At 43.9% G+C, this 26,333-nt stretch overlaps 1 protein-coding gene across 2 annotated transcripts in view; it reads right to left on the bottom strand.

Moving 5' to 3' along the window:
* Positions 1 to 8,599: 8,599 nt before the first annotated feature.
* Positions 8,600 to 26,333, bottom strand: part of LOC143981986 (uncharacterized) — a 100,191-nt gene continuing 82,457 nt past the window's right edge. For both annotated transcript variants that reach the window (XM_077480278.1, XM_077480280.1), the window contains 7 exons: positions 25,233 to 25,323; positions 22,671 to 22,763; positions 17,170 to 17,198; positions 15,869 to 15,957; positions 15,679 to 15,771; positions 13,523 to 13,617; positions 8,600 to 8,958 (listed from right to left, as the gene is read on the bottom strand). In XM_077480278.1, the coding sequence (XP_077336404.1) occupies positions 8,773 to 8,958; positions 13,523 to 13,617; positions 15,679 to 15,771; positions 15,869 to 15,957; positions 17,170 to 17,198; positions 22,671 to 22,763; positions 25,233 to 25,323 (676 nt within the window). In that variant the 3' untranslated portion in view covers positions 8,600 to 8,772. The remainder of the gene's footprint in view (positions 8,959 to 13,522; positions 13,618 to 15,678; positions 15,772 to 15,868; positions 15,958 to 17,169; positions 17,199 to 22,670; positions 22,764 to 25,232; positions 25,324 to 26,333) is intronic.

Below are 26,333 nucleotides of genomic sequence, written 5' to 3'. Positions count from 1 at the left end.
ACTCGAAAACCAGCACAAGTCACTTTATTGGGAATACGGATATTTAAGATTAAGAGACTTTATCCTTTTTCTCTTATATATATTATTTCACTTATGGACTGAGTATTTATCACATTTATTCTTACACACATATTTGTGGCTTTCATTAGCTGTGCTTGTATATAAGTTTTTTGTCACACAGTTTTTCCATTCATTGATTAAATTTTCACTCTCAATATTCTTTTGTTCCATACGCATTTCCGTTATTGATTTATTTGGTATTAGTGGGTCACTCTGCTATGTATATATATACATATTTATATAGCAATTAGGACATACTATAAGCTATCAATCTTACGGTGGAAACTTAGGCCGCGTACACACGGGCGGACTGTATGGCCTACTTAGTCCGTCGAAACACATTTCAGCGGACAGTCCGCTCGTGTGTGGGCTTCAGCGGACTTTTTCAGCGTGCAGTCTGGCGTACTAAGTATTTCGGATCTTTCGAAATTCTGTCCGTCATACTTTGGTTTCAGCGGACAATCCACTCGTCAGTAGGCTAGTTCGACGGACTAAGAATGGCGCATGCTCAGAGAGGATTTACAGGGCGGAAGGGTGCATTGCTGTGTATTGGACTTCCTATTTCTAGTCCCGTCGTACGTGCTGTACACGTCATCGCGCAAGCTTTCGACGGACTGTTTGTGCATCCGTGTGTGGTCAAGTCCGTTCATTCGAAAGTATGACGGACTGTCCGTCGGATTGTATGACGGACTAAGTAGGCCATACAGTCCGCCCGTGTGTACGCGGCCTTACACTTCTCAGGTGTGAATAAGGTTTTTTTTCCATATTTTATTGGCTTTTGCATATGGTGGTTCACACTACGTAGGGACTTACCTTAACATATTTTTAACTGTCCCATATAGATCTCATACTGTCATATATCAATTTACAAATCGTCATGATTAGGTAACACTTAAGCCGCGTACACACGTAGCCGTCTGTCCGACATACTTGGTCTGGCGGACTTCCCGCCAGACCGTCCGTCTGACTTTCCGAACGGGCTACTTGCCCACACACGGCACTTTTTCAGCTGACTAATACGGCGTACTAAGTCCGCCGTACTATCCGCCCTACTTTTGAAATGAACGGACTCGCCCACACACGCGGAGGAAAGTCCGCTCATTTCGAGCGCATCTCCAGGTAGGCGGGGCCCACGAAGGATACGCGCTGGCCCCGCCGCCTGGTATGGACTTAAAGGGGAACCCCAAAGCCGAAAAAAATCGGCGTGGGGGTCCCCCCAAGTCCACAACAGACCCTTGTCCGAGCACGCTACCCGGCCAGCCAGGAAAGGCGGGGCGAGCGAGCGCCCCCCCCCTCCTGAGCCGTACCAGGCCGCGTGCCCTCAACATGGGGGGTGCCTTGGGGAAGGGGGGGCCGCGCGGCCCCCCCACCCCAAAGCACCTTGTCCCCATGTTGATGAGGACAAGGGCCTCTTCCCGACAACCCTGGCCGTTGGTTTCGGGGTCTACGGGCGGGGGGCTTATCGGAATCTGGGAGCCCCCTTTAATAAGGGGGCCCCCGGATACCGGCCCCCCACCCTATGTGAATGAGTATGGGGTACAATGTACCCCTACCTATTCACCTGTAAAATAAAGTAAAAAAAAAAAAAAACACAACACACAAGATAAAATAATTTATTGCACAGCTCCGGGGGTCTTCCGTCTTCGGGGGTCTTCTCGCCGGACTCCTCCGCTATCTTCTTGTAGCTCTTTTACTAGCGGAGGAGCCCGGCATTCTTCTTCCGACTTCGGGGGTCTTGTCCCCCTCTTCGGTTCTTCTGCCGGGCCACCGCGCCTTCTTATAGATCTTTTACAGGCAGTGGCCCGGTCTTCTGTCGCCGCCGCCGCCGCTGCCTTCCGTTCTTCTTCTTCTTCTCCTGGAGATGTTGACTCGACGTTGTCTCCGGCCGCAATGCCAGGGACGCGCTGTGCTGCGACTTATATAGGGACAAGGGGCGGTGTCACATGGGTTGATGTAACATGGGTTGGTGTCACATGGTGACCCCGCCCCCTTACGATGTCACAGTCCCGGAGGATGCTGGGACTGTCGCCATGTGACATCAACCCATGTGACATCAACCCATGTGACACCGCCCCTTGTCCCTATATAAGTCGCAGCGCGTCCCTGGCATTGCGGCCGGAGAGAACGTCGAGTCAACATCTCCAGGAGAAGAAGGAGAAGAAGAAGAAGAACGGAAGGCGGCGGCGGCGACAGAAGACCGGGCCACCGCCTGTAAAAGAGCTATAAGAAGGCGCGGTGGCCCGGCAGAAGAACCGAAGAGGGGGACAAGACCCCCGAAGTCGGAAGAAGAGGCCGCGGTGACGAAGAAGAATGCCGGGCTCCTCCGCTAGTAAAAGAGCTACAAGAAGATAGCGGAGGAGTCCGGCGAGAAGACCCCCGAAGACGGAAGACCCCCGGAGCTGTGCAATAAATTATTTTATCTTGTGTGTTGTGTTTTTTTTTTTTGTACTTTATTTTACAGGTGAATGGGTAGGGGTACATTGTACCCCATACTCATTCACATAGGATGGGGGGCCGGTATCCGGGGGCCCCCTTATTAAAGGGGGCTCCCGGATTCCGATAAGCCCCCCGCCCACAGACCCCCGACAACCAACGGCCAGGGTTGTCGGGAAGAGGCCCTTGTCCTCATCAACATGGGGACAAGGTGCTTTGGGGTGGGGGGGCCGCGCGGCCCCCCCTTCCCCAAGGCACCCCCCATGTTGAGGGCACGCGGCCTGGTACGGCTCAGGAGGGGGGGTGCGCTCGCTTGCCCCTCCTTTCCTGGCCGGCCGGGTAGCGTGCTCGGACAAGGGTCTGTTGTGGACTTGGGGGGACCCCCACGCCGATTTTTTTCGGTGTTGGGGTTCCCCTTTAAGTCCATACCAGGTGGCGGGGCCAGCGGCGTCTCCTTCGCGGGCCCCGCCTACCTGGAGACCCGCACGAAATGAGCGGACTTTTCTCCGGGCGGGAAAAGTCCGCTCATTTCAAAAGTACGGCGGACTGGCGCACACACGGCCGGATTGTCCGCCGAAATGCGAGACCGGCGGGAAGATTGGAGTGCAAAACTACATTCTAAGTCCGCCGTACTTTCGGGTCAAAAAAGTATGCCGGAGGCTACACACAGGGGGATTGTCCGGCGGACTTAAGTTTGCCGGACTTTTCCACCCGCTTGTTTGATCATGTGTACGCGGCATAATGCAATTTTCAAAAAAATTTTAGCAGCGCCATTTCCCTTTTTGTGATAATTTTATCTCTCTGTCCATACCAACAACACTACACACGACCGCCGTGTAAGCAGCCTTATATAGTGTGGGCCGTGGACCCTGCCTTTGGCCAATTATGGCTCTCCCAGCAGAGCATGCTGTGATTGGCCAAAGCATGCAGGTCTGGTGCATGCTTTGGCCAATCATCATACAGCAATGCACTGCGATCCCACAGTGCATTATGGGGTGTTCCACAGCGCTCAAATTTTCCGCTGTTTGGCGAACGGGCAAACATCGAGCTTATCCCTAGTCAGTATGAGAAGTTAGAAGGGTCATGTTTTTTTCTCAGAAGAAATGTTCTGGCATTCTTGTCAGTTGCACTAGGGAAAAAAATGTAATAGTAGAACCTGTTTATAGTGTTTCTCACTGACACAGCCAACTTTGCTGCAGATAGTATGCTTTCTAAACTCTCCTCTCTCAACTGCTGAAGTGCTGAGCTTGTAACCCCATGCATCAACACAAGGAGAAGGAAATCAGAAGAAGTACATCAGGGGAGAGGAGGAGGTAGCTGTATCAGCTGTGTGTGATTAGGGAGAGCAGCCCACAATGTACAGCTGGGCGGGTCTAGGAAAGCACTTGTGGGCTGATACTGGGGAGGAGAGTGGGAGGAATCTCCTGGTCTAGTGGGAGGTTTACCCCAAGGTCATGTGGGTGTGTTCAATGACATCAGCACCTCTGCATTTCCTGACTCCAGGGCCGTCCTTCATAGGGTTACCACCTGTCCAGGATTTACCCGGACAGTCCAGGTTTGGAATCATGCATCCGGGTTTCAGACTGCCTGAAACCCGGACACATTATTCAGACTGGACTATGGCTTCCCAGCAGGTTTGCCCAAAGGTCTGTCCAAAGCCAGCACTAACAATTTTAACAACCCCCCCCCCAAAAAATAAAACAACACACAGATGAGACGGGAGAGAGGGCTCAATCTGCTCCTCTTCCTCCCGTCCCTACCCCTCTATGTCTGCTCACACTCCAATTCCCGGTGCAGTGCCTCAGAAAAAGATAGCGGGGGCCAGAAATTGGAAGTCTAGCAGCCTCAGATACATCTGAATAAGAGGTGCTGACTGCCAAGGGGTGAGTGAGCTCACCATCCATCCCTGTCTGTGACTGAAGTCTCCCCCCTTCTCTCTCCTGTCTCTGAATCAGTACGCTAAGGTAAATCAGGGTTCTCAGAGCACCCCTTACATCAGAGTTCCCCTTTACACCAAAGGCCAAAGTGTTCCCCCTTACAGCAACCAGAGTCCTCTCCGACCATCAGTGTTCTCCCCCTTAAATAGGGGTTCCCAGAGCATCCCTTATGTAAGAGTCCCCAGAGTTCTCCCTTACATCAGAGTCTGCAGAGTCCCCTCTTACAGTGAAAGAGAATCCTGAGTTCAGATGTAAAAGGGGAACTCTGTGGACTGATGTAAAGGGGGACTCTTGTTATTAACATATGATTAGAAATGTTATTTAACAGCAAATATGTATAGTTTATACTATTAAAAAAATGCTGTGCGCTGCTAAAGTGTTCGGGTTTAATTTGAAGAAAAGGTGGCAACCCTACCTATGCTTAAGACGGATTATAGGAAGATAAGAAGTGATTTCTGTTGAAGCAACTGCTAGCTGAAGTAAGGCCTGCTTCCGGGGGGCTCCATAAGAGCTACATTACAGCTATACAGGCACACAGAGAAGGTGGATGTTTAGGGGGAAAAAAAAGTGAAATTAGCCTTTAAATATTAGGCTTTGGAGCGGTAGGAAAAAAGCATATGCTGTGCAAGCCCTACAATTGACATCATCTTTTCGGAGCTGCTTTGGGCATTTTCATTAAGGATGTCACTGGAGCTAAGAGTACTCATCTACCTCAGCAGATGTCAGGTCACCTTGAGGCGAGGTGACAGGTGCACCCCGTAGAGATCAGGAGTGCACCGCAAGGTTGTGGACCCTACGGCTGACTGCTGCAGACGGGGGACAGAACCCACTGGGGTTAGAGCGTAAGATTCCCTGGGGACGCGGAGTCTAAGAGCCAGCAGGTGTTCACCAGCGCCTCTAGTGGTGAGGATGGACTTGGCTGCAACTGGCTCCAGGTCGCGACCCCCAGGGTCCCCCAGCTCACTCCCACAGTAGGCAACAGGAGGATAGGGATGGTGAGGGACAAAGCCAAGGTCGGGGCCACAAGCAGACAAGAATAGTTGGGGACACGCCAAAATGTCAGGAACACAGGCAAACAGGGATAGTCAAAGACACGCTAAAGTCAGTAACGAAACAACAGAAGAGCACACGGCAGGTAACAGGAAGCCAAACACACAAAGGAATACACAATGGTTGATCAGCACTGATGGCCTGCAGTGCACAGGTTAATATAGGGCTTCCTGATAGGGCCTGGGGTGGAGCCATGCTTAGAGGAGAGGTTATAAAAACCACCAGGTGGAAGTGGCTGGCCTCTTAGTCTGAACACATGAGGGGAGGTAAGCAAACACAGGAAGATCACTGCATAACCATGACAGCAGATAGCTTAGTCTTCAAGCTGGGAAGTCTCACCTCTCTTCCCTTTCACCCCCTTCCCAAGGCCAAGAAGACTTTCTTTTGTTACTAATAGGCTTTTAAAAGCCTACCAAAATCAGATCTAAGCCAGGAGACCAGTTTTACTGCAAACCATAGGCCCATAAATCACACACAACTGCAGACAAGTAATTTTTGGCATGAAGGGATGCCTCCGCTTACTAGAAGTGCAACGTATCGTCACCGATCTGTGATCCGAACGGGTCACCCTGCTTGGATCAGCCTAGCTCCAGGGGGGCAGCCATCTTTCTACACCCAGGTTGTTTACAATGCAATCACTCTGTTAAATGATGGAGCGATCACTTGTAAACAAACCGGCGTCATGACATGACACCGGTTCCTCCCTCCCCTCTCTGTACTGATCTGTACAGTGGAGGGGAGAGATCGGATGGAAGTAGCACTACTGTGGGCTGGATCTGTAGTGCCTACAGCGTTGCTCTGTGACAGCCATCCCTCCATACCCTGCCAATACTCTGAAATACCCTGCCATACCCCGCCAATACCCTGACATACCCCGCCAATACCCTGACATACCCAGCCAATCCCCTGACATACCCAGGCAATCCCCTGACATACCCTGCCATACCCAGCCATACTCTGTGATACCCTGCAATACTCTGCGATACCCAGCCATACTCTAATACTCTGCGATACCCAGCCATACTCTGTAATACTCTGCGATACCCAGCAATACTCGGTAATACCCAGCCATACTTGGCGATACCCAGCCGTACCCAGCCATACTCAGCCAATATTAGAGTGGGGGGAGATGTCTATTACAGTGGGGGAGATTGTGGATATTACAGTGGGGACTATATCGTGGTGGAATTTTCACAGATTTTTGCAAATTCAATTATTATTTACTGATCTGAAAAATGATCCAATCCGTGACTCTGATCCGAGGAACGATCCGATCCGGGAGTTTTTTGATCCGTTGCACCCCTACCACTTACCATAGTGAAGAGCATCTGTTAGCCTTGGTTAATTTAAACAATTTTACCAACATATGTTAATGTATTAAAACCTTGTTTTCTTCTTCCCCTTCAGGGTCCTTCTGGTTTGAACTCCTGCAACATTCTCCCCCTACTCCTCCATTCTTTATGCTGATTTCATTCAGCCAACTGACACCACACAGCTGGTCCGGACTCTGCAAAGATCCCAACTTTAATGTGAAGTTCCACCCAGATGCCTGGACCGGCAGCTGTTTCAGTCTCTCAGTGACCTGCTGTGAGACTAAGCCAGCCACTCCCGCCCGGTGCCCCTCCACAGTTTAGGGCTCTAGCGAGCACTGGGGCCAGAGCAGAGAGAGTTACCGGTTCTCTGCTTACTGAAGACTGAGAAGTGAGCTATCAGCAGTCTTTGATCGCTCAGTTTTCAGTCTTAGAAGCAATGGGGGACAGATGCTGCATCCAATGCTGCATCCACCCTGGTGAGTATAATTTTATTTTTTACATTTCCTTTAGGTGTTTGTTAACATTTTTACCCCAGCACTAACAGTTTACAACTTTCAATGCTTCTCGCACCTGCTTTCTGTGCTGCTTCTCTGAATGCCCGGTCTGCACAGAAAAACTTTAAAAGTGGACAATGTAGTCTCCAGTCAATCTGTTAGTTAGGAGGAGGAAGGGGAGGCGTATTGAGAAGCAGGGGTTGCAAGGGTGGCTGTATAGGACACTGCAAGAGAAAACAGGCACCCTGAAACAAGAAACCTGGGGCAGTGGTCATGGCACCCAGCTTAACCACTTCAGCCCCGGAAGGATTTACCCCCTTAATGACCAGGCTATACAGCACTGTCACTAACTGACAATTGTGCAGTCATGCAACGTTGTACACAAACAAAATTGATGCCCTTTTTTCCCCCAGAAATAGAGTGTTCTTTTGGTGGTATTTGATCACCTCTGCGTTTTTTATTTTTTGCGCTATGAACAAGAAGAGAACAACAATTTTGAAAAAAAATATATTTTTTTTAAGTTTTGCTTTTTTCAATAAAAAAAACCCCGCAATAAGCATATATTGATTGGTTTGCACAAAAGTTATAGCGTCTACAAAATAGGGGATATATTTATGGAATTTTTATTATAATTTTTTTTTTCACTAATAATGGTGGTGATCAGCAATTTTTAGCTGGACTGCTACTTTGCGGCGGACAGATTTAAAAATAGCCACTGATTACTGTATAAATGGCACTGGCAGGGAAGGGGTTAACACTAGGGGACGATCAAGGAGTTAAGTGTTCCCTAGGGAGGTGTTTCTAACTGTGTGTGTGTGGGGGGGGGGAGTGTACTGACTGGGAGTAGAAAGAGATTGCTGTTCCTTATCACTAAAAACAGCCAATGTCGCTCTCTACTCCCCTGTCAGAATAGGGATCTGTTTGTTTACATTGACAGATTCCTGTTCTGGCTCTCTGTGGAGCAATCACAGATGGCCGGTGGACATCGCAGCCACGCGCATCGGCTCCGGTGATTCGTGCCCGCCTGCTATTGCTCTTAAAGCGGCCAATGCATGGCTACAGCGATTTGCGCAGCCGTACCAACCTGCCATAGTATAATGATGGGCGCAAGTGATTAAACATGATCATTAGCGATCCAGGATTAAAAGATAAAGAAAATGCATAGTCAGTAAGTGATGGATGCTGTTTAAAGGGGCTTAAAAAACTGAGGGTGTAATATCACTTTAACAATGGCAGCTCCCAATTTCTTTCTGTACCATTTTTAAAGCAGGAAACCCAGGAGAAAAAAATGGAAAGGATATGAGACTAATCATAAACATCATCAGACAGCTGTCAGCGTTTATTGCCTGTGGTTACACTAATACACCACATACAGAAACACTGGTCATGCTTTCAACACATTCACTGTGTATTGTAAATCCTAAAGTTTTACAAAAAAAAAGTGCAATAATTTTGCAATAGAAAAAGGCATACATAAATCATAACCTATAGTTGATCTACGTAGGTAACATTTTTTGGCAAGTTTTGTCCACCTGCTTTCATGGCAGCTGTATAGCGGGCATCTGTCCGTTTTTTAATTGCTTGGGATAGTCTCTTTGATATGCTTGTTCTTTTGGGTTCTTCTATGTATTCTAGCTCAGTTAATTCTAGCTCATGGCCAAATAGTTCAATCTAAAATTAGAAAACATTGATTATTTCATTGCTTCGTTTAACATAAGAGGTGAAACACATTAAACTAAATCGAACGTTTTATATCAGAAGACCTATACTTATAATTGAAAGTACCAGGTATTTATTACACAACTTTATGTGACAAAGCAATCGTCAAAAATATATAACTTTCACGCATAGTTCCTGATTAGAAGGCATTGTTCTACCTGTTCTACCTGTTCTACCTATGACAGTACCTACACAAACTTCACTATTTCGGCCTCACAGGTGCTTGTCAGGACTTTTTTTCAAAGACATATCTTGCCCAATCCTACCTATGATGTTAGATTAACACTGAATGATGTCATTGGGGTTGGGGGCTCCAGGAACAGAAAGGCTGGCCTGCCTAGTGATAGCTTTTACCTTTACTAATATGGCTGCCATTTCTCAGCCACCCAACACTGACAATGCAGGTCTGAGCAACTTCATAACGCTCCTAAAAACTGGCCATACACCGATCGAAATTTCAACAGGGACTGGATCAGTTTTGATCAGTGTATGGCTATCCCCACTTGACAGAAGTCAATTATTTGATCAACTTCTCTTAAAGGGACATGTTCGAAAACTTTTCTGAATCAGCAGCTGCAGCGAATCGGCTGCTGCCACTGATCAGTGGTGGGTGCTGCTGTCAGAATTCAATGTCCCAGTGGAAGCATTCTTCCCTCCACCTCATTTGTGTGGTTGAAGAAGCCTAACAGGTTTTATTTTTCATTCATCCCCTTGGCTGAACGAAAAAAGTATGTGTATAACGCCCACGTTTTGTACACATTTTGTATTTTTTATGCTTTTTTTTGGCTAGTTTGTCAACAAATTGGCCAGATTAAAAAACACAAATCATGGCAAAATCACAAGAAATTTGCAGTAAAACCGTGGCAACAAATGCACTACTTGCTTTTCTGCCTCATCTCCATTGAAATCTATTGAACAAAAAATGCACCGTTTTGCAATTAAAAAAGTAGCAGCAACTGAAACAAGCATAGATGTGAACGTGTCCCATAGGAAACAATGTTAAATGGACTGCAGTGCGTTTCTGCAAAAAGCACTAAAAAGAACGCATAGGTGTAAACCAGGCTTTATAGCTCTTAAAAAGCAGTGGAGATCACTTACCTTTATTGACCAAAACTCTTTTCCAGTCTAACAATATTTGACAAAACTCCTTACCTTCAATAGAATGGAAAAGAGAACTGTCCTGTCTATGCTTCAGTGAACTGCTGCCAACACTGCTTATTTATAACTCCACATTTTTATCGTCAGGTTTAGCACCCATTGCGGCAGAGATAGGCACAGGGTGCAAGTATTAAAAAAAAACCTTCAAAGAGACCCAGGGATGACAGCAGTTGATCACTCCCCATGTGGCTTGAGTGAGGTCGATATAATGGAAAGGGACTAAAGAGGGAATATTAGAAAAAGTACCAAAAAAGTTTTATTCACATAATATAATGAAAAAAAATTCCAAAGCAACACATTTACCCCCCCCTCCCCCTCCCTCCCAATACATCAAACCATTTACCATAGGACAATTTAAAAAAAGAGACAGCATTGTCTTGCTTTAACAAACTGACATTCTGGACCTTTCCACAAACCAAATGTATGCAAAGTATACAGTCAGTGAAATTCTATAAACAAGGTAGTGTTTGTGTTATTTTGGAATTTTTGCATTATATTATGTGAATAAAGCTATTTTTTATACTTTTGTAATATTTCCCCTAGAGTCCCTTTTGATTATATCCACCTGGCTCAAGCTACGTGGGGGTTAATCAACTGCTGTCATCCCTGGGACTCTTCTCAGGGGTTTTTGTATTCTTTAGTTTTCTTTGGGTTACATCCTCCACACCAGTATGGGGTAAGTGGGTGGCCGGTTAAGGAGACAATTTTTCTCCCCTTTCGAAACTGGTCTTTTATATTCTGTACAGTGAGCAAGGAGCTGTATTTCTATATTATATAAATTAAGAAAAACTATTTTGAAAATAAGTGATGTTCTGACTATTAAATTTCTTAAGGCTCTAAATGTCCCCCCAAATTGTTTAAGTTGGGACTTAGTGTATACAGTTTTTCTCCCATACCATTGGTGGTCAGTGTGCCCCCTTTATGGTCAATATGCCTCCTTGTTGCCCTATAGACACCCCTTTGATTGGCAGCCAGTGAGAGCTGTATTACTTTCATATACACATCGGCTAAAAAGCAACAAGGCCTAAGAGGAAGGTTTTATTGACACTTTTGTGGTTACATATGTACATAGCCACAAGCTGTAAAAAAGAGTGTTGTTTATATACGGCACTCCAGAAAAAAGGTTCCCTCCACCCACCATTTTTTCCAATACAGTGGTAGTAAGTTGGTTAAACTAATTTACCAACAATATTAATTTAAAATGTATAATATATATATTTTTTTTGATCCAGTAATTGTGCCTGACAATGATAGTATTAAACACGTGCAAATTCCCATCTTCAGGCTGCAGTTGCATCTGCAGCCTGAAAGCTTCCTTTTAGTAACTGAAAGTGGTTCTAAAGCCTCAAGGTTTTTTACCTTAATGCATTCTATGCTGGATTGAGATCAGGCTCGGGTATGTATGGGGGAGGGGATCCTGTGCACAGGTTTTTTACATTAATGCAGAGAATGCATTAGAGGCAGAAAAAGCCTTTATAACATGAGGACCAGTGTGAGGCTGACCCATCCACCCATTACCATAATTCTTGCTCCTGCTATTAGAAGATTCACCTCCAGAGGTTGGCATATGTGTGTTTACATCCCAATTATTGCCATGTGTATTGTGTAAGGTGCCAGTCACCTACTTAAATAAATGTTTTTAACAACCACTACACTCCACTGTGCCCTCTGCTGTCTTTATCTGTTATATCTGTATGTGTATCTGCTCTAGAGAATCTTCAGTTTCTCAAAAGGTGCTGCACTAAAGTGTCTTGGAACTATGTCGGAGCCATTCCATAATCTTCCACAGCCACTCTCCTTGGGGCATAGATCTGTTTGCACCCATGACACCATAATCTCCACTAGAGGTGGGCCGAACACCTCACGGTTCGGTTTGCACCAGAACTCTTGAACATCGCAAAAGTTTGGACCCGAGCCGCAATCACTATTTAAGTCTATGGGTCAGTGCAAGTTATTGGCCATAAAAAGAGTTTGGGGGCCCAGATACTGCCCTGGGGGACATGTATTAATGCAATTTTTTCTTTTTTTTTTAAAGATCGTTTTTACAGGAGCAGTGATTTTAATGATGCTTAAACTGAAACAATAAAAATGAAAAATTCCTTTAAATATAGTGCATCTAAAGTGGTGCATCTGTACCATGTACTTATAGAACCTGCTGTATCAAAACTGCCATTTATAAAGAAACAAATGACATTTAAGTTTCCGGCAGGACAATAAAATTGCTGGCAATACAAAAAATGTTAAAAGAAAACGTTGCGGGTCCCCCCACAATCCATACCAGACCCTTATCTGAGCATGCAGCCTGGCAGGTTAGGAAAGGGGGGGATGAGCGAGCTCGCCTCTCCTGAACTATGCCAGACCACATGCCCTCAACATAGGGGGATGCCAGCCCCCTCCCTATGTGAATGAGTACGGGGTACATTGTACCCCTACTCTACATGAGTAGGGGTACAATGTACCCCATACTCATTCACATAGGGAGGGGGCTGGGATCTGGGGGCCTTCTTGTTAAAGGGGGCTTTAAGATTCCGAAAGCCCCCTGCCCGCAGACTCCTACAACTACAGCCCAGAGTTGTGGGAAAGAGTCCCTTGTCCCCATCAACATGTCAAAGTGTCAAAAATAAATAAAGCTAGGAAGCAGTTTTTGACAATTCCTTTATTAAAAAAATAAACAGTGTCCCCCGATCCATCATCAATTATGACACCACCACGGACAAAGGCTAACTGCCAAATGCCTGCTCCGCCATTTGATAGTTTCTAAATAGGTAAGGGGTAGGGCGAACGGATGAATGGGTGAACGGGCAAACAGGTGATGTGCGGGCCAAATTTTGCTTAACTCAAACTGTTTGCCCAATTCTAATCTCCACTCCTGTAACCATTCACTTTTGGTCTGCCTTTCAGTTGTTGCCACTTGGCCTCTCCTAAAGAAGACACCCTGAAAACTGCGATGCCAAACCCCAACTGTTTTGTGGTAATTGTGAAGGCAAGGCACACCTTATATTCTGTCTTGGTGAGAGACTGCTGAATGGCCTGAGCCAAACTATAATCTGTTGAGCTCTGTATGTAGGCATATCTTGGCAAAAAGGTTCTCATGTTGTTTTTATGGTGGTTGTGTGATTACAGTTTGATTGGTTTTTGGACAAAGTGGAAAAGCAGAAGGGAGGCTAGGCCTTAAATTGGGCCAATAAGCATTCACAAGGTTTTATTCTTGAGCACAATAGGCACATCTGAGATGAATTTTGATTCTGGCAGACCAATTTTCATTTCTTTGTTTGGCACCTATACTATCATACTCCATATCTGCTATGTACAGCAGTGTTTAGTATATGCATCAATACGGTTCATAAACATAAATTACCTCTGCATTCTTAACATCCTCTTTGTAATTCTTCTGGTGTTTTCTTGTAATTCCATTCAATGTATCTTTTTCTGCTACAGTCCGGCCATTAATGACTATGAAAATAAAAGTAAAATTACAAAAAAAAAAAACTTTTTGGAAATGAGCATTAACATGTGAAGTATTTCTCTTAGCTAGTAATACTGTATATTTGAAGGTGAGCCAACCAAGCAACTAATTACACAGATGAAATACACATAGGTTACTTGTCAAAAGATTTGTATTTTTGTCCATTTAGACCTTGGCTTTACACAGCTCTGTTACACAACACAGTCCTGCCTGGCAGAGCAGGAGACCTATTTTTTTCTGCTGCAGTTTCATTTTCTCTCCCCCATTCCCCCACACCTTCTGACTGGACAGTGAAAGGAGAAGCAGCACACTGATAAGCTTACCATCCGTCAATCTGCTCTATTTTCAAATCAGCATGCGTCTTGCACTGCAACATATCTGGTAAGTTCCTTGTGCTGCTTCTCCCTCTTACTCTCCCTCCTCCAACCTCAGAATGCCTTGCATTCATTAAATACAATTATTTTTGGCATACTTCAGCTTTAAAGTAAACAATAGGATGTTGCTATATTTTTACAGTTGCCTCAAAGTGACAAGTATGTTTCTGTTGCATCCAATATATTAAAATTTTTGGAAAATCATTTAATTTGTCACAATAACAAATGTACGCTCTGTATATAAAGATTCTACACTTTATACTTGATGTGTATTTACAGCTACCGTATTTATCGGCGTATAAGAAGCACTTTTCCCCCCTAAAATCAGGGGGAAATTGGGGGTGCGTGTTATACACTGATCCCCCGCTGTTGCTAGGGCTTTCTGCGGCTTCCGTGTATTTTCGGCCGCACTCGGCCGATTGCGGCTATCTTCGACCGTTCTCGGCTATCTTCGGCTGCACTCGGCCGTTCTCGGCCGAGAATGGCCGAGAACTACCGGCTCCATTTTTAAACGGCAAATGACTGACAAGGGTGCAAGTGCAAGGCTGCATATGACTGACAAGGCTGCAAATGACTGACAAGGCTACAAATGCAAGGCTGCAAATGACTGACAAGGCTACAAACGAATGACAAGGCTGCAAATGCAAGGCTGCATACGACTGACAAGGCTGCAAATGACTGACAAGGCTGCAAGTGACACTGACAAGGCTGCATTGATGGGCATTTACATGTAAGTTTTTTTCCTTAAACTTCCCTCCTAAAAGTTTTTTCCTTTTAAATTCCCTCCTAAACTTGGGGTGCGTGTTATACGCCGATAAATACAGTATGTCAATTTTCTTATCCATACATTTTTTATTTTATCAAAAGAGAACATCAATTTTTTTATGTGTTCACTGTATAATTACTCTCATGTGACAATAAAACCATAAAAAAAAAAAAAATACTACACTTAGGCTGGCCATGCAATGGTCGATTCTCAAAATGATTTTCTATTGAAAATCCGAAATTTTGTGTGTTTTGTAATCCGATGGTGCCACCATTGATTTTGAAATTCGACCAACCAAGCCTTCAATTTCACCTCCGGTTGCTACAGAAAATAATTTTCATAGCTGGGCATCTTCTTTTCTTCCAGGCAATTTTCTTTTCTTGCACATGCGTTCTTTTTCGATTACATTTCTTGCACAATTTTCATTAATTAGAAAATCGTTCATTTTTCAAAAAATTTCCAACATGCCCAATTACTCAAATTTGATGGCCACACAAAAATCAGCTGTCTCTGCAGCTCACTAGTGGTGCGAAATACTAACAAAAATTCTTAGATAAGATTTTCGAAAAATAAAATTCTTTCGAAATTCGACCCATGTATGGCCTGCCTAAGTCTGATTTAATGCTACTGGACATAGGGTTGTAGGCTGCATGCTACATAGAATACTAAACACCATGATGATTGCTGCTATACGTTTACAGTAGAACTGTTCTTCAATTAGTTGTTGCTCAAGGCCAGGATCAGAAATGCACCTTACAGCTAGAACAAATTCAACAAACATAATGGCCACTAGGTGTCACTGTTGCTGCACAAAGTCAGTTTTTCCTTCTAAACTTGATGCTTATTGCTGGGTGGTAACAATCTCCTTGTATCCTAAATGCTCCTGTAAAATGTCATACATGTCTTACATATGTCTGCAGAATCCATCATGTGCTTTACCAGATCAAGCACCACAGTGTTGGCTGTTTTTCCATTGACTTCTTTAATAGTGGAAAGTGTCCCTGGAAAAAAAAAGCAAAGTACCTGGACATCAAAGATCTCATAAGTCTCCACAGAAATGTTTACTAGGGACAAATTTAATTAATATTATCAACAAACCAGTTTCCTGTCCAGGAGACAATGGAGTGGCAGTTGGCCTTCTCTCTGGAGGGGTCTGTGAACTCACTGAAGGTGGCGGAGCCATGACACTGGAACAGAACACATTACAAAGGCTTAGGGTCTATTACATCTATGAGTACTGGAACAGTTAGCACTCAAAATCCATACACACCCTGCAAGTTCAAGTCTTCATACTTAACTTTTTATCTTTTATAAGCATTCTTTGTACTGTGTTTACTCATGTATTCAGTGTGTATGTATGTATCTGTATGTGTATGCAGTATGCATGTGTGTATGCAGTGTGTATGTATGCAGTATGTATCTGTATGTGTATGCAGTGTGTATGTATGTATCTTTATGCAGTATGTATATGTATGTGTATGCATGCAGTGTGTATGTGTGTGCATAGGTGGTACAGCTGTGCTATTTATAAGAGGGTGGTGGTGAAAAGGATCAAAAGGAGTGCCGTGCGCTAGACTGTATGTACTTATAAATCCTAAACTATGTACCATACTCCTGACTTTTGCGGTCTGTGCATTACCTACTCCTGACCCCCTCGATTTATACATTTAACACCTTAAACCTGTAAGTTACCCACTCCAGCCCCTGCACTATATATACGTTATCCACCTTGAATCCCTGCACTATGTATGTTACATACTCCTGCCACCTACACTCTGTACAGTACATCATTTATTTATTTTTTATTAGAAAATGTACATGGTACAGACATCCAGTATGAAGAAAGTATATCATTGAAATATAACAGTGACAATTGGGGGTGGAAAAGACATAAAGCATTAGACTTCATCAATCATGACTCATATACGCAGTGGCGTCGCTAGGGGGTGGCTATTGGGGCTATAGCCCCGAATCTTGGGCCCATAGCCATTTGTCCCATATCTTAGTATATTCATGTGGGCATCCCCTGTGTTCATATATTAGCTTCTTATATTTATTCTTAGCATCTTAAAATATTAAGTGTGGTATTGATGTCTTCCAGTCTTGAATCGAAGACATTACATACTTTTAACCCCTGCATTCTTTATGTAGGTGTAAGATTTAAGTCCCATCCACTGTTACCAAACTTGTGCTACACCTACTGCATCACCCCCATTCTCAGGAATTATAATTTTCAAAAGTTCAAGGTATGCTCATGGAAAAGACAGTGATTTTCTAGGCTTCTTTTAAGCGCAAGATTGCTTTTGAAGACATAGATCTCTGTATTATAATTATAACTAAACAACAGGCTTACAGTACGCACTTTTCACTGATCATTGCTGTCCATTATATGCCATTACCTTTCTATGGAGTGTCCACCAAAAGATCTCTACAACAGAAAGAGAAATACGTGAAATACTGTTTAGACAACCTAGGCCTATTTTGTACAGATACAGTGATTAAAGACGCATTCAAGTTAAAAGTTTAAACTTCCATTATGCAAATCCAATAAATGTATGACATTTAAAAGTATGCAGCACAGCTACAGTATATCATATGGCACTGTGAGGTTGATTTACTAAAATTGGAGAGTGCAAAATCTGGTGTAGCTGTACATGGTAGCCAATCAGCTTCTAGCTTCAGCTTGTTCAGTTAAACTTTGACACACAAAAAAACCTGCACACTGATTGGTTACTATGCAGAGCTGCACCAGATTCAAGTCTAGCATAGCATCATAGAATATAATTATGATAAACTTTTTTTAAAGGGAACCCCCAGTTTTTTTTTCTAAACATTGCATGGATTTTAGAAGCAGATTCTTACTTGCTCCTGTTTTGTAGATATTGAGACAGGCAATGCAGGGCACTTGACAAAAGCCACCCTGCCTACCATAGTCACATGAACAGCAAACATATATTGCAATGAAACTTAAAATATGACATCTGAAAACAAATTTTGATATTTTCCCATTAAAGTTTTGAATAATAAAACAAACACCAGCAATTGCTGCTTTTTTGAGGCTCCCAATTGTGGTTAGTATTCTGGATTAAATAAGACATTGGTCCCTCTATGCCCCTGCTGGTGTTGGGAAGTTAAAGAAAATATTAAGGAGAATAAGATTTAAGCTTCATGGGGTGCTACAAATTCAACCAGATCACAGAGTGATCACAGTTCTCAAAATTCCCTGTATTTCTTTGTAGATTTGTGTACTCCGAGTGTAGTTACTCCATAAATTTATGGTTTTAATTCTAGAATATGGATCTAGCATGGACTGAGCTGGGGAGGGGATTAGGTATGCTTCCAATGTAAAGCAATGCGGTTGCAGGCCAACACAATTGCCGTGTACACACGACCAGACTTTCCAGCAGAAAAGGTCCGATGGTCTTCCTGACGGACTTTCAACGGAGTTATGAATAAAGTCCATTCGAAAGTCTGTTCGTTTTGAACATGATGATGTACGACGGGACTAGAAAAGCAAGTTCAATAGCCAGTAGTCAATAGCTGCCCTGGCAACGTATTTGGTCCGTCGCACCAGCATACAGACGAACGGTTTTCCAGATAGGAATTGAGTCCATCGGACAGATTTGAAGCATGTTCTATTTCTAGGTCCGTTGGATTTTTTAAAAGAAAAATGATCAGACTATCCCACACACGATCGGACTATCCGACTGAATGATTTAGTCGGACCTAGTCTGCCAGAAAGTCCGGTCGTGTGTACGCGGCATCAGGGTGCTTTCACACTGAAAGCGCCCGGGCGTCGGCAGTAAAGTGGCGCTATTTTTAGCCTTGCTTTACTGCAGTTTTAGCGGCGCTTGTTTTCAAGGAGCAGGAGCGAGGGTGGATCGGTATATTCACCGCTCCTACAGTGCTGCAAAGAAGCTGCTGGCAGGACTTTTTGTGAACTCGGGCTTTCACACTGGGATTGCAGCTGAGGGTTTTTTCAGGAGCTTTTCAGGCGCTATTTTTAGCGCTAAAGCGTCTCCAGGGTGAAAGCGGTCTGAGGCTACTTTCACACTGCGGCGGGCAGGCGTCGGTGGTAAAGCGCCACTATTTTTAGTAGCGCTTTGCCAGCAGTTTGGCAGTGCTGCTCCATTGATTTCAATGGGCAAGGGCACCTTAGGAGCAGTGTATACACCGCTCCTACAGCGCTGCAAAGATTCTTCTTGCAGGACTTTTTTTTACCGCCCTGCAAGCGCACCGCTCCAGTGTGAAAGCACTCGGGCTCTCACACTGGAGAGACTATTTACAGGTGCTATGCAAGTGCTATTTTTAGCACTGTAGAGCCTGTAAAGCATCTCAGTGTAAAAAGTATCTTAAGGGTGGGGCAGTCATTGCCTGTTTTGTACAAGTCATTCAGTGATAAATCTAGCAGATTCATTGTAGAGTGTAGGAGGATATTCACAAAACAAAATGAGTTAATTTATAGTTTTAGATAAGAGTTTTTAATTGGCATGACTAGTAAATATGTAGCAAGAGGCAATTTCCTCTTGATATCTCTAGCAAATATTGATATTTCTACATATCACATGTAGATTCTCAACACGATATTGAATCAATTTTCCATGTAAAGCATTCATATAGACTTTTTGCTTGTGTCCAGGAGGGTTGTCAGCTTATAAACGTGTAGGAGAGGGTGTTCTTTCCTAGTAATTTTTTCCCATGCCCGTATGTAGGGGTGTGAATGGATCAGAAGATAGGAAATTAAGGACTTGATATATGTCAGAGGTAAGTTCCTTGTGAGGAGAACCCTGCCTACAGAGCTCTTCAAAGGGGTGATTTTAAAGCCTAAAGCCTCGTACACACGATTGGATTTTCAGCAGGGAATTGTGTGATGACAGATCATTTGCCCTAAAATCCGACCGTTAGTACGCTCCATCAGACAATTGTTGTCCAACAAATGTTGGATGGCAGGCTAGTAAATTTTCGGCGGACATCGGTCTGTTATCAGATTTTCCTATCGTCTGTACACAAGTCCGTCACACAAAAGTCCAAAGTACAAACACGCATGCTCAGAATCAATGCTCACCAAACACGACATTCGCAGAACGTGCCCAAAGGGTGGCGCTCAAGAGCTACAATTCCAAGTAGTATGTCACTACGTTCGTGTTTGTTGGCCAACAATTGTGTACTGTTTGTATGCAAGACAAGTTCACGGCACACACCCTTTGGACAAAAGTCTGATGCTTTGTTTGTGGAAAACCCAATCTTGTGTAATGAGGCTTAAAGAGGGATTCCACCAAAAAAAAAAAATATTAAAAGCCAGCAGCTATAAATACTACAGCTGCTGACTTTTAATAAATGGACACTCACCTGTCCCGGGTTCCAGCGATGCCGGCAGCCGAGGCCGATCGATCGCTCGGCTCTCGGCTGCTGTCGCCACCATTCTAGGTGAGGGAATCAGGAAGTGAAGCGAATCGGCTTCACTTCCCGGTTCCCTACTGCGCATGTGCGAGCCGCGCTGCGCAATAGGAAATCTCCGCGCTGTCACTGGGACCCGTGTGTGTCCCAGCAGACAGCGCGGCAGGGCAGGAAATGGCGTAGACTCCCACGGGAGTCTATGCCCGGAAGTGGGTGAAAATACCTGTCTTTCACAGGTATCTCCACCCCCCTCCCCCCTGAAAGGTGTCAATTGTGACACCGGAGGGGGGGAGGGATCCGATCAGCGGAGGTTCCACTTTAGGGTGGAATCCCGCTTTAACTCCATGTTTCAGACTTTAAAGAAGGCTAAGGCCGCGTACACACGGGCGGATTGTCTGTCCAACTTAGTCCGCTGAAACGTGTGTCAGCGGACAATCCGCTCGTGTGTGGGCTTCAGCGGACTTTTTCAGCGGACAGTCTGGCGGACTAAGTCTTTCGGAATTTCCGTAATTTTGTCCGTCCAAACTTGGTTTTGTCCGTCCAAACTTGGTTTCAGCGGACAGTCCGCTCGTGTGTAGGCAAGTTGGACGGACTAAGTATGGTGCATGCTCAGAAAGGATTTACACGGCCGAAGGTTGCATTGCAGTGTATTGGACGTCGTTTTTCTAGTCCCGTTGTACGTGCTGTACACGTCATCGCGCAAGCTTTCAACGGACTGTCTGTTCATCGTGTGTGGTCAAGTCCATTCATTCAAATGTTGGACGGACTGTCTGTCGGATTGTCTGACGAACTTAGTTGGCCAGACAATCCGCCCGTGTGTACGCGGCCTTAGTCCTTGGAAGGGGAGGAAACACAAACTTTAAATAAAAATTGTATTTACTATATATACTATATATTGTCTTGTGCCTTTAGTCAAATTTAGTGATGATCATAGAATTTGGAATAGTTTCACTTGTGCTTCAAAGCACTGAGCTTGGATGGATGGATGAAGCAATCCAAATGTTCTCTACTCCAACAGTTAATGCTATAAAAGCATAGAACTGGATTCTAGATGGATTCTAGATGCTTGAAATGTGCTGTAATATAATACTTTGTACAGTCCAGGAAACCTATTCCACCTTGGTGCATGAAAGCCAAAATGACTGCTTCAGGAAATACTATTTATAAATTTGCACTAAATCAAGACAGCTGCTTGGAGTCTTATAAGATCTTTAAAAGAAGTCTTATATAGAAGGGTTTAGAATACATATATTTGGTCATGTGGTCTCCATCTTACCTTGCTTCAATGCCAGTCAAGACAGGCATACCAGGTCCAGGTGAGTTACTCATTAAAGAGGAAGTAAACCCTGATGTGATGGGTTTACTTCCTCTTTGGTTCCCTGCAAAGGTTAAGCATAATGGACTACTATGCATCGCATAGTAGTCCATTATGTGTCACTTACCTGACACAGGAGCCAGCGAAGTCACCACTGTCCCCAGTAGTCTGGAGCATCCATCTTCTTGGTGGGTCTTCCTGCTCCGCCGCTGTCATTCGACGATGTCGCAATGATGTCACTTCTGCGCATGCGCACGGAAGCCGCCACTTGCGGCATATCACTGTTGACAGCGGCATGCTCAGTGCACCTGCGCGCCGCTGTCTATGGCGCATGTGCCGTAGACAGCGGTGCCTGTGTTTTGGCAAATATCTCCTAAAGCGTGTAGGTTTAGGAGATATTTCTTGGACCTACAGGTAAGCCTTAATCTAGGCTTACCTGTAGGTCAAAGTGGTTTGTAAGGGTTTACAACCACTTTAAAGTGTTACTAAACCCACAACAGTAAAATCAGTCTGTATATGCAGTAAAGCCTGCTCATTATACTGACTGTGGATCCTAATCTCTCCAATATATCTCCTGATATATACAGAGCCATGGGACAGGCTGCACATGCTCAGTTTGGTGTGTATTGCTAGAGAGTTTTTTTTCTTCTTGGGGATGTGATCGGCCCAGGGCTAATCATCACTGTCCAGACAGAGGGTCAGGAGTCCTGCATTTTCATAGGACAAATGTGTGGGAATGAAAACTCCACCTACAAGCTTTAACCAGCCACTCATAGAAGTCACAAGGCTGCTCTAACTTTATGAAAAAAAGTATTTAGCAGTTTATATTTACAAAAATAAATGAATTTCCATGTACCGTGGGAGATCAGATATAGAGAATGCAGACTCCTGGGTTTAGTAACACTTTAAGTAGTGAAGCAAGAATAGTGTGCACCTTTAACAACAGGTGAACAATGGCAGCTCCCATATCTGTGCATTAATAGGTTCCTTTTGAGTCAGTCAAATAAAGAATTATTTGAAATAAACTAAATCTACTGTAACTTCAAAATAGGAACAGGAATGGGTTAATATGCTTGGAAAAAATATATGAAACACACTTTTTTCTTTTCTTTTTTTTCTACAATTGAACTTCTTTCCTGCAATTATTTCAGTGTAGAGTGTTTGATTTAATAACGATTGATTTTTTACCCTTCTTTGCTGTAAAAGCCTTCTGACTTCACTTTGCAAATCATTTATCTGCTTAGTTGCCCTCTTCTCTAATTCATAGTTCTGCTGCTGCTCCTGGTAGAAAAGAACAAAATGAACACAAAAGAAAATGAGCATCTTAAGTTTTCATTAGGCACATCTCATGTCATATTCACAACAGGGGTAGGTTACATAGTTAGTAAGGTTGTATAAAGACACCAGTCCATCCAGTATGTCTACAATTGTCCCCATCACTGTACATTGCATGCTCACATTGGTCCCTGCCCTCAGGGAGCCCACAATTCACAGTCCCCATTTATATACCAGGGCCAATTTTGGACAGAGGCCAATTGGCCTACCTGCATGTCTTTGGGGTGTGGGGGAGGCTGAGGTGCACCCACACGGGCACAGGGAGATTATGCAAACTCCAGGCAGGTGGTGTCATGGTTGGGATTTGAACCAGTGACCCTTGTTACTGCTAGGTGAGAGTGCTAACCACTACACCACTGTGCCGCCCCCAGGTGTCGGTGGTGTTAAAATGTTTTTTTAATGCATATAAATTAATGTTTAGTGGAAACTCTATCCTATATCCTTCATTTGCCTTTAAAAACACATTAAATTCCAGTTCACATCTATGTACTGGAATTAAATGTGTTTTTAAAGGGAAATGAAGGATATAGGATAGAGTTTCCACTAAACATTAACTTATATGCAGTAAAAAAAAAAATTTATTACAGGAAAATGGTCATGAATGGTTAGGCCCTAAAAAAAAGGGTTCAAGTGGAGAAGACGCATGCCTTGTGTTCCTTTGTTGTTTTTTTGGCCACCTGCATCGATAAGAGAATGTTAACCCTGTTCTGCTGTTTATTCTTGGATCAGAAAATAGCAAGTCTGTGAGACCTCCCTATCAGATGGGATGTATTCTTGGACCAGATGCTATTGTTTTCCCTTACTAGGTAAACTGTTTTGTCCCAACTCCATTGGAACACATGTACACGCATTTGATGTGATCATCCATCTTTGTACAACAATTATTGTGAACACATTTTTTAGTGGCCAGATAATGTATACATGTCTGCCTTTAAGAGTATAAGAGCACCTGCAAACCTTCACCACTATTGCCTCTAAAGCCCCGTACACACTATCAGATTTTCTGCAGATTTTTGTCTTCAGATTTACCAAAACCATGTAGTGCAAGGGCCTGCCAAATTGAAACTCCTAAGGTTTGACCTCATATTATATGGTTTTGGTAAATCTGAATCAGCAGAAAATCTGATAGTGTGTATGGGGCTTTAAAGTGATTGTAAAGGCTCTAGGCTTTGTTTTTGTTTGTTTTTCTTAAATAACAAACATGTCATACTTATCTCCACTGTGCAGTTAATTTTGCACACACAGAGTGGCCCCAATCATCCTCTTCTGGGGTCCCCTGGTGGCATTATCAGCTCCTCTCCACATTGTATAACCTCCTAGGAGAAGTGCTCTACCGGGGGATTAACTTGTGGGTGCTCTCCCAAGTCCAGCATTTGCGTCCATAGATGCAGAATGCAGGACTTGGCCCCGCTGCCCGGCGCTCGCGTCACTGGATTTAATTGACAGCAGCGGAAGCCAATGGCTGCACCACTATCAATCTATCCAATTGAGCCGAGAACCCCCGGGGCAGTGAGTACAGCGCGTCTCCACCGAGGGAACAAAAGGCTAGGGTGAGTAAAACGAGGGCGGCGGGCGTGGGATGGGAGTGTGGATTTGCTGGGGGCTGGTCACTTTCAGAAGTTTTTTCACCTTAATGCATAGGATGCATTAAAGTGAAAAAACACGAGGGTTTACAACCCCTTTAAGCTTTCATTTCCCTCTGCTTATCTTTATTCATATTCTGGTATATTCTAGATTACATTGTGCCTCAAACTAACGTGATGCTGACAGTGTCTGGTGAATGGACAGGCTGTCTTCACTATATTGCGCTCAACCTAAAATATCACATTTAGACTGCAAAAGTGGTTGGCACTGCAGCTGAGGCTCCTGTAGCCAACAAAGTCCAGGTATATACCCTAGACCACAAGTACTTGTGATGAAATAAAAGTTTATTAGCATATAGGGTAAAGATCCATGAATTTAGGCCTGGTTTGGTCTTAATCACATGATTAAGGCCACTCTAGCCTGAAACACGTTAGCGTTGCTACATTCATGGATTTTTACCTGTATGCTAATGCTATTTTATCACAAGTACTTGGTTGAGTGCCGGCTTTAATACTGTATATATCTGTCTTTACAGCATAGCGGCAGAAGGACAGCAATATGTTATTCATTACTTTTTATATACTATTCTTTAATGCAATTCATAAAACATGAGCAAGATAAAAAAAAAAAAAACCTGTTTTTATGTAGGACTGACAAGTAGGTCTTTTTTTTTTTTTTCATTGGTCTTGTAAGTCTTTGTAAGCTGTATAAGCTTCAGCTAACCAATCATGTGCAAAGTGTAGTTTTTTTTAAAAACTCCCTGTACATACCATAACTGAAAATATTTAGCAAATTGGCCTTATACAGTGAAAAACAGGGTATTACTCGAACCTGTCTGAGTTGATTTTCAAGATCAGATTTCTCCTTTTCATATTCCCTCCTGGCACCCTCCAACAGTCTGTTCAACCTTTCTTCCTCTTGCCTATATTACAAAAAAATATTTATACAGTAATATGTAATAATGACTCCAAAAATGCATCATAGTCAACCAAATAATTAAATGATGTTTTTCCAAAGATAACCTCTTTAATCCATTCACTGTCATGTATTTAGCTAAGCAGATTGCATACCACCCAGAGTCCTAGTACTTGGTAGAGGACTGGGCTGAGGGTAGCATGGCGTTCCCCTGCAACGTTGTCTCTGTCTTCTCTCTCGCTTCTGTTATCCACTTAATTGGTTTTTCCATGTGTTTTAAAATTGGCATATATAACACTTTGAATCCCTATCAATAAAAATGTCACAAAACTTTGCTATAAAGCTGACATTTTCATAGAGCGGTAGTCTCCATACCTTCTAAACAAAGGACTAGTTTACTGTCCTTCAAACTTTAGGGGGGGCCAGACTGTGGCAAGTGGGAGAAGAAAATGTCCTGGCGTCAGTGGGAGTAAACAATGCCCTGTCATTGGAATTAATGTGCCCCATCATTGGTGCCAGTGGAATAGTGCCCCATCATTGATGTCACAGGAAATAATAGTGCTCCATTATTGGTTTCATTGGGAGAAATAGTGACGCATCATAGGTATTTGTGGCAGGAATAGTGCCCCATCATTGGTATTAATGGGAAGAATAGTGCTCCATTGTTGGAGAACTAGTACCCCATTTTCAGTGTCAGTGGCAAGAACTATGCCCAACTGGGTCTGTTATCCGTGACCTGACTGGTTGAAACGACAGGCACTGTGAGACACATGGAGGACACCGCTCGCTGCCATCACCTGCTGCCCCACCGAGACAGGATAAGTGCTGGGCAGATGGGTGGGGGGGTCACAGTGGCGGCATTCGATGGCATAGTGGCAGAATTTGATGGCACAGTAGTGGCATTTGATGGGCACAGTGGCAGCATTTGATGGCACAGTTGCAGCATTTGATGGGCATAGTGGCAGCATTTGATGGGCACAGTAGCTGCGTTTGATGGGCACAGTGGCTATGTTTGAT

The sequence above is a fragment of the Lithobates pipiens genome, unplaced genomic scaffold, assembly GCF_037356315.1.
Source record: "Lithobates pipiens isolate NorthernLeopardFrog02 unplaced genomic scaffold, aLitPip1_a1.2 Scaffold_16, whole genome shotgun sequence".
Lineage (NCBI taxonomy): Eukaryota > Metazoa > Chordata > Amphibia > Anura > Ranidae > Lithobates > Lithobates pipiens.
Note: the sequence above shows the minus strand (reverse complement) of the source record. Positions and strands in the feature narration are given on the sequence as shown.